This window comes from Cynara cardunculus (assembly GCF_001531365.2).
Source record: "Cynara cardunculus var. scolymus isolate 2C chromosome LG 2, CcrdV1, whole genome shotgun sequence".
NCBI classification, from domain to species: Eukaryota; Viridiplantae; Streptophyta; class Magnoliopsida; order Asterales; family Asteraceae; genus Cynara; species Cynara cardunculus.
In genome coordinates this window covers 8,376,449-8,385,300 of record NC_037529.1, presented here as the reverse complement: position 1 = coordinate 8,385,300, position 8,852 = coordinate 8,376,449, and the positions used below count along the sequence as shown (strand labels likewise).

Below are 8,852 nucleotides of genomic sequence, written 5' to 3'. Positions count from 1 at the left end.
GTAAAATAACTAAAAAACAAGTTGCAAGATCTTGAAGTTGTTCCATTGAAGTGTAAGGATCGTTTGGTAATTCCAATTTGTATTGGGTTAATATAAATAACTGTGTGATGTGATCATTTTATTAGGTTAGTATAAATAAGTGTGTGATTATATAGAGCAACAAATGTGGGTAGGGTAAACTTCTCTTCTCGGTTAAGATAGTGGAGTAACTTTTATATATATATTTTTTATTAACCTGGATATCCAACCCGTTATGTGAGCCGACTAATCTCAGGACGACCATCTGCTTTGCAGATAGCCTGGAGTCATCGCATTTGAACCTCTGTGGCCCAAAATTCCCATGTCTTTCTTGGTTGGACCAACCCGCAAAATCTCCACTTGACTCCTACCCATACAGTAATGTTCGGGTGGCCGTTGGTTTAGGTGAGGCTGACTCGATCGGACGATAGAGGTTGTTGATCCATCTGTATAAATATCACCATCTACATCCAGAAAAGGAAACTTCAAAGACTGAGAGAAGAGAAAGGTAAGATAATTCTTTCTGGCCTTAACTGAAAGCAGGGGTCCTCTAGACTGGAAAAGATTCAATCAACTTGTTATTTCATTCCGGTCTTTTCTCAATTGAGAAGTCAACCAACAGGTCAATCCTTAACTGGGTCGATCTATTCTATCTCGAAGCATCCTAGCGGTCAGTGCTGCTTGATTGACTGCTTTAAAGTTTGAAACAAGTTTTTGATTCGTTACCTTGTTCGACTGAACTCGTTGGCTCCATGTCCACCGAAAGTAGGTAACCTTCCTGTGTCGGTTTGGGGTACGGTCAGTTCATCGGGAGGATCGCCAGCGAGATAGGGTGAGGTAAAGCCTCAGACCGGTCATTTTTTTAATTTGAAAGGCAACTAGTGCTCTTTGAGGAGAAGGGCTTGGGCAGCGTGCATTGCGTGATTCTACTGTGTTTTTTTGCACCCGCTATTTTATAATAGCAATCTATAATTGAAGCAAGCATTTCAGGCATTTCTTAATGAATAGACGTGTCATCGACAACCTGGCGGCTCTTCGTTCTGAAATATCTCCCTACGAAACTTCAAGGAACATCTTTATGTGGGTATACCTGAAGAAAAAAAAATTATTCCTCATTGGATTTGAACCTGAGACCTCCTGATACTTTTAATTAGAGCCAAGTTCAAACCAATCAGGCACCACCTTGTGATTAGTAAGTTTTATATTGGTTATTAGAATGCATAACTTTTTGAAGGATTTTATGGATAGAGGGTAAGTTGTATAAAATAAAATGCTTACTTGACACCAAGTGCCCAATACAAATTGTGGGGTTGGATTTGCGGTTTAGAAAAGCTGAAGTATGTGATAGAGCTGAAAGTTGATTATTTATTATATGTGATTCATCGACTTTAATTTGGTTCCAGTTAGCAAGCAACAAACAACATGTACATCTCATGATCATGCATTCTGCATATTCTCTAATCCATAGTTTTTTAGGCCTAAGTTTAAGGTCACACAATTATAATGGTTTCATTTGGCCTATAAATATCACTCAACATCAAGACCTCTGTGGCGAACCTAGCTAGTCTCTCTCTCTAAAATGATCAGGGTTTACAACAAGACTTCTTGCATGGTTAAACCAGCTGACCAGACATGGTCTGGTAAGCTGGCCTTATCAGAACTGGACCAAACTGGGGTAACCGTTCATGTCCCAACCATGTACTTCTACAGACAATCCCCTGAGGACTGGTTCGATGTTCTGCAAACTCTAAAAAGTTCACTCAGTAGTACCCTGGTTCATTTCTACCCTTTGGCCGGCCGTCTATCCTCGGTTTCTGGAGGGCGTCTGGAGCTTGATTGCAATGCGGCCGGTGTGCAGTTCGTGGAAGCTTATGCCGACAAGAAACTTACCGATCTGGATACTTTCTTACCATCTCCGATCTATCACCAACTCACTCCTTCAATAGATTATGTTAGTGCACCTCTTGAGGAAATCCCATTGTTAGTTTTGCAGGTCACCAGGTTTGTTTGTGGAGGGTTAAGTCTTGGTTTAAGCATATCACATGTTGTTGCGGACGGCCAAAGTGCACTTCACTTCGTGTCCGAATGGGCTAGGATTTCTCGAGGTGAGTCGTTAGAGTCACCACCCTATCTTGATAGAAAAGTTTTGCGAGCTGGGGATCCTCCAAGGGCAAACTCGAGGCTTGAACACACAGAGTTCGATCCTCCACCGATCCTAATAGATCATTCTGAAAACGAAAGTGAGCATGAGAAGGAGACCGACGTCACAATGTTGAATTTAACAGCAACCCAAGTAGAGAAACTGCGGAACAAAGCTAATAATAGTTGGAAAAGTGAGATGAGCCATGGTTTTACACGATATGAGGCTATAACTGCGCACATATGGAGAACTGCGTGCAAAGTGCGTAATCACAAACCAGAGCAGCCAACTGCATTGGCTATCTGCATCGACGTACGAGGTAAGATGAGCCCACCGTTGCCAAGAAAGTACTTTGGAAATGCTATCATCAATGTGATCGCCACAGGAAGGTCGGGTGAGATAGTTTCAAAGCCTTTAGGATACAGTTCGAGTAAAATAAGAGATGCGATCGAAAAGGTTGATGATGAGCATGTAAACTCGGTGATAGATTTTCTTAAGGGTCAAGAAGACTTATCGAAGTTCCGAGACTTGCAACCATCAAGTAACGATGGACATTTTTACGGCAACCCAAATCTTGGAGTTATAAGCTGGTTAACACTACCACTCTATGGTGCCGATTTTGGTTGGGGGAAGGAGATTCATATGGGTCCAGGAACACATGATTCCGATGGTGATTCTTTGATTCTTCATGGCAAAGATGGAGATGGATCCTTGGTTGTTGCATTGTGTTTGCAGGTGAGGCATATGGAGGATTTCCAGAAGGTGTTCTACCAAGATATTGATATAGAATGACGATGCAATGAAGTAACCAAAAGATGAGTACTGGTACTTAAGGTCTTATTGAAGCTGTTAATAATACTATAATGTTTGGTTCCTATATGTATGTATGTTGGCTACCTGGATTGTGGCATGTAATGAGACATGATGGTGATGAGGACTGTGTTCTTCCTAACTAATCCATAGGTCTTCGTCGTCTTCTGATTGTTGCTCATATATGCATATTTTCATATATAGTCCACCATAATAAAAGGGCATATATATGTTAGGGTAAATTAGAAAAGGGAAATCGAATAACCAAATTAATCTCCTAATCATTTTTCTTCGGACTTTACCCAAAAGTCATTATCCACATTACCTAGATCTGCAATTATTGTGAACCCACTAAAGAACAAAAAATTTAACGTTTTTGGGCCAGGACCGTAATCACCGATCTGCAACTATTACGAATTGGGTCCAAAACTCATTTTCTAATGAATCTCTCAAGGTGGACACTTACGTGTCTGACACTACGGATTCAAGGAAAATGAGTTTTGGGTCGGATCCGTAATAATTACGGACCTAATGACTTTTGGATTAAGTATGAAAAAATGGTTAAAAGTTCAATTTGGTGATAGAATATGATAATTTATTTCAATTTCCCATTAGAAAATCTGTTGATGGAATCATGTAATTTAATTTTTATGGTTATGAATGTTGATTAAAAATAAAATTTTAATTTTGGCCCCAAATTAATGTTCCCTAGGAAAGTTGCTTGAACTTTGCCATTTTCTTTACGAAGGTAAATTTATTGTGATCTATTAGATCTTCCAACTAAATTAAGATTAGAACTCTGATACAATTTTCTTATGTAAATTTTTAGCATTTTGGGCGTGAGTTAATTTGAGTTCGGATATGATGAAAGTACTCCAAGTTAAGATACCCGAATCTTATCATCGTCCATTAACTATATAGTAACATCACCCCATTAATTAATACTAAATTGATGTCGTGTCTGATCAATCAAAACGACAGTTGTGGTTAGATCGATCACTTTATAAACCGTAAAAACGAAAAAGAATAGCATTGATTTGCGAATCACCAACCCAAACATCAAGCAAGTTTCTTTTTTGTGCTTCTATACATGATGTGCATGTTTGGAGGGCATGAAGACAAGTTCATATATACTTAATAATTACAACAGCTTCCATGCTTTTCCTCCATTCATGTTAAATTTCTTAAGCCTACCAAAAACCATGACTACAATCAGAATTAGTTTACCCTCGTCGCTCCATTTTCCCGAGAATCCGTACCATTTGTTTTCACAAATGCCATCTGGTTTTAGTTGACGATCACAACTGTAGCCCATTGTGAACCCAACGTTTCCGTAAGCACTGCAATAAGTTCAAACGTTGCACTGAGATTCGTAACTAATTATCCATACACGTTCCCGTAGTTTAAGTGTATATATATATATATGTGACGGAGTAGAATTAAACTTTAATTTGTACATACGTTCCCGTAGTTTAAATAAATTATTGATTTTAATTAGTGCATATATTTTAGTAGTATTATTGTTTTGTACAACCCTTGCTAAACGGAAGCATCATGTGATACACTCTTGATATCCTCCAACTTGATATATATATATATATATATAGGTTGGTTATTATACAACCATTTATATTTATGCAACCAATACAACTCAATCTCAACCGTCCATTTCATTTGATTGATATGTGATTTCATAGAAGTTTTGATTGTTTCCTAATATAAAGTATTGGTCATAATTAATGAACCATATTTATCTTCCATAAATATTCAAATCATAATAAATGAACTCTCATCATTTCCATAAATATCTCAATTTATTGGATTGCATTGATTGTACAAATGCGACGAGTTGTATTTGAAACAAACCATATATATATATATATATATATATATATATATATATAATGATAACCACTTTGAGTAAGTTTTATATGGTATTGTGCGGTATCCGATGTTTGATTGATTGAGTTAAATGCTTCGAGTCAATCGTTATATACATACACACCCATATATATATATATATATATATATATGTGTGTGTGTGTGTGTGAGAGAGAGGGAGAGGGGTATAAAGTTACCTTATAACTTCAACAATGATATTGAGAACGTTGAAATTGAGGGGATCTTGTTTAATCTTTTTCCTCTCGGTTATGCAAACAAGGATGACGAAGATGACAAGATACGTGAGCTGTGAGAAGATATATTTCTCCAACCGAACTTTGTTGCTTTTCCGTTTTCTTTGGTCACTATTTCTGTCGCCGTTTCTTTTTGCCGATAATGGCAAAAACGAGGTATATGGAGGAAGATACCTGTTCCAATTTAATTAATCCATCAAAATGTTTTTTAGTCAGAATTTTTAATCTTTTTTCTTTTAACGAAAACATGAATTATTATTTGAAGTTGCATAATATTTAATGAGAAGGAGTCTAACCATGCTTCAATGATGTAAGATTGACCAAATTCTCCAATGTGACACGATTGGATTTGTTTTTGTTGTTGTCAAAAACCTTTTAATTGTTTATAACAAAAGCCAGTATTTTAGTATAATTATGTAATATTGTTTTAGTCCGTTTAATTGAAAACCCAGTTGTTGTTTCATAAAACAACTGTTAACTGAAAATCTATTTTTTTGGCTAATTAAATATGATAAACTAACCGTACTTAGTTAAAATAAATTAATAAAAAGTTGATAACATAAATTTAAATAGTTTATCAATTAGGCTTATAATTAAAAAAAATGTTTTAATAAACTTGGAGAAATAATAAAAAATTGGATGATTAGACCGATGTTGTGATACCTTTCTACCACTTGGCTGTGTGTTATACGATCTCAATTTGGTTGAAATAGAAGTCATTTCAAATCCATTAAGTTGTCTTTTTTGAATAATTCTATTTTTATACTTGTAAAAAACTTGATGGAATAACAACCTAAATAAGCATAAATTGAGAATTACATTCAGAGTTATTTATATATCACTTGAAAGTAGGGTATGTGAATGATATATATATATATATATATTATAAAGATAGATTTGGGATCATACAAAAGGAGTCTGTTTTTGTGAAACATATGAGACTATTTTTTTACATTTGAAACTTTACAGTAAAACACTGTGAAGGTAACACCTCTCTTTCCCTCTCTCTCTCTCTGTCTCTCTCTATATATATATATAAAACATATATACACGGCATAGACAACAAGTTAATTTATAAAAAATATTGTTTTAGAAATTTATAATCAAAGTAAACTTATTAAAAGTATTTAAAAGTGGTATTTCTATAATTTTTGTAGGTCAAAAGATAAGCGTCAGGTCAGGTCATGTCATGTTTGTCGAGGTTTTCTAAAACTTAAATTGTATGTATTTTTTAATGAATAAAAATGTAACGCATCCATATTATTTCCACTAAATCGTCATCATTTTATTTTTATAAATTACCCATCGCCACGACATGTCCTAAAATACCAGTTCAACCTGCACCAATAATGGTTAAATCCAGACTAATGATTGAGTTATTTTAATAAACCTTATATTGGAATTATTTATTTGACTTTGACTTCAATCCAATAAGTACTGTGTTTTTTTTTAATATATATATATATATATTATATTATATGTTCCAATAATGAATGCATAACGAGAATAATGCAACCATGTGAGCCTTCTTGAATGCATCTTATAACATTTCTTTAATTACTAAGATGGTCATGATTCTAGCTGAATTTGATGGTGAAAAATGTCTATAAATTTCAATAGAGAGGAAGGAAGAGAAATTACTAACATCATGACTACGATCAACACCAATGAGGCAGCAACAACGGTGGAGAGGTCGACGATGGTTTCACCGGTATGTCGCGTATTGATGGTCTGAAACAAAACCCCGATGAATTTTTGATAGTGGTTCAAAGCATTCAAAGAATCAGAACCCCATTCCATGGCCGAAAACAGTACGAATTGCACAAGGATAAAACCCAACACCGTCACCACAAGATACGACGAGTGTAAGTGAGAAAGAAAATGATGGAACCGGATGTTATGGCCATTGTTCAATAAGTAACGGGTTTCGGCTTTCTTCTTGAATTTTCCGATGGCCCAAACGGAAAACCTCAAAGCTGAAGGGTACAGATTGTTACCTAGAAGAATTTGAGGGATTAGAAGTAATAATAGGCCAGAGTTCTTTCGAAAGACGATCATGTTTTCATTGGTGGGAACAAACCCACAGCTAGCAAATGTGGAAACAATGGTGAAGAGAGAAAAGGTGAACGGCTTTAGACCCTTTTGCTCGAGTACATTTTTGGCGCTTGAGATGACATTTATATACACCAAAACTGAGACCACGCCCAAGGTTTGAACCAGAAGTAAGTAACCCAATGCTACAAACCCCAGAAATCTGATGGATTTGCATTTCAAGTCCTCGGTATGGGCCACAGGTTCAGGATCATAACCCAAGTCAAAAATATCTGATTTCGAGCTCTCGAATTCAGGGTTGGCGATGGTGCCTAGCTCGAGATGGTGGTCAGCAAAGTTTGCTGGGATGCCGAGATCACTCATGGAGTCATTCACTCTACCACCCTTTTTCGCAGAGCGCTGATGATGTGAAACATGGAGTCCCACCATTGACGTGAAGACCTCACCGCCGATGAACATCAAGATTGTCATAATGATGAGTTGGGTGTTGGAGAAAACCTCCATTTCAACGACGGACATGCTGGAGACAGTGGATGCAGAGACGGAGGTAAAGAATAAGTCCAACTTTTTAGGGGTAAATGTGGCGGTTCTTGGATCGGTTGCATTGAGAATAAGGAATCCGATGGTCGAAAGGAAGAGAAAATAGAAGAGTTCTATGGAGAAGTGATTCATACGACCCAAGACATAATGATAGAAACAAGTGAGTAAAAACCATAGGAATCGACAAAAACTGGCGATACCGAAACACAAAGAGCTACAAAGCCGTTGTAGTTTGTTTCCGAGATAGGAAACGACCACCATCATCTTGAAGATCAAATGCCAGAGAATCGAGAGAAGCTTAAGTGTATGGCAATGGAGAAGATGGAGTGGTATGTTTTGAGTGGGGTTACATATAGGGAGGGTATATATTGACTTGGGGGTATTATGGTCTTTTCTCCAAACATGTCAAACTAGGTTAGTTTTATTTTATTTGTGGTGGGATATAATCACAGGTTGCGTTGTATTCTTGTAAGGAAACCTAAGAACGTTAACTTAATTATTCATTTCATAATTAATTTTTATATTAATTTATATATATATATATATGGGGATTAATTGAAAACCCTAAGAAAATGGAACATTGATTAGGGGAACCTTTCTTCATTTGTCCATCCATTTTAATTCACTAATTATTACAAGTTGTAGTCAACACAAGATCCGACCATGTAACATGACGGACCAAGCCGTTGATAATCCGTCGCAAATGCTAAATTCATCGCTGATAGTTCGTCGGCCAAATAGTAGTGGGTGATGAGGACCGACAGAATTTAGCGGTGGACTAGCGACGAACTTTTAGCAACAAATTAGCGACGGGCTTTTACAGATGGGTTTTTAGCGACGGATTAGCAACGACCCACTAACTTTTCCGTTGCTGATTTTTGGTAATTTTAAAAAAAGTTAAATTAAAATACTGCATTTTCTATATATTTTATACAAAACGTGCTCATAATTTGAAAATTCCAAACCCAAACTACCCAACAAACAAAAAATAACTATTTCAAATAATGTTCAGGGGGTACCAAAACCCAATAACCTTTACCGACAGTTTTCCGTGCTAATTCTCGTCACTGATGCCCAGTTTTCTAGTAGTGCATGTTGTTAGGGGTACTAATGGGTTTGTTTGATTGGGTTGAAAGCATTTAAACAACTCAATTCAA

The 8,852-nt window shown here is 36.4% G+C and overlaps 2 protein-coding genes across 2 annotated transcripts; one reads left to right on the top strand and one right to left on the bottom strand.

The window, feature by feature from the left end:
* The first annotated feature begins 1,597 nt into the window (after window positions 1–1,597).
* Window positions 1,598–2,950, top strand: LOC112505863 (spermidine hydroxycinnamoyl transferase-like). Its single transcript, XM_025109909.1, has one exon. It carries the CDS (start codon window positions 1,598–1,600, stop codon window positions 2,948–2,950), a length of 1,353 nt encoding a protein of 450 aa, XP_024965677.1.
* A 1,052-nt stretch (window positions 2,951–4,002) lies between these two features.
* Window positions 4,003–8,013, bottom strand: LOC112507538 (sodium transporter HKT1-like). Its single transcript, XM_025112174.1, has 3 exons — window positions 6,749–8,013; window positions 5,047–5,277; window positions 4,003–4,308 (listed from the first exon to the last, which is right to left on the bottom strand). The coding sequence occupies exons 1-3, from the start codon at window positions 7,957–7,959 to the stop codon at window positions 4,110–4,112; spliced, it is 1,641 nt and encodes a 546-aa protein (XP_024967942.1). The 5' UTR covers window positions 7,960–8,013; the 3' UTR covers window positions 4,003–4,109.
* Window positions 8,014–8,852: the final 839 nt, after the last annotated feature.

What these genes read in the sequence shown, in the direction of transcription:
- LOC112505863 (XM_025109909.1), top strand. Translation starts at nt 1,598, where the DNA reads ATGATCAGGGTTTACAACAAGACTTCTTGCATGGTTAAACCAGCTGAC.
- LOC112507538 (XM_025112174.1), bottom strand. Translation starts at nt 7,959, where the DNA reads ATGATGGTGGTCGTTTCCTATCTCGGAAACAAACTACAACGGCTTTGT. An exon ending in GTGTTGATCGTAGTCATGAT is followed by an intron (nt 5,278 to 6,748) that starts GTTAGTAATTTC and finishes AAATTGGAACAG; the next exon opens with GTATCTTCCTCCATATACCT. An exon ending in ATCATTGTTGAAGTTATAAG is followed by an intron (nt 4,309 to 5,046) that starts GTAACTTTATAC and finishes AACTTATTGCAG; the next exon opens with TGCTTACGGAAACGTTGGGT.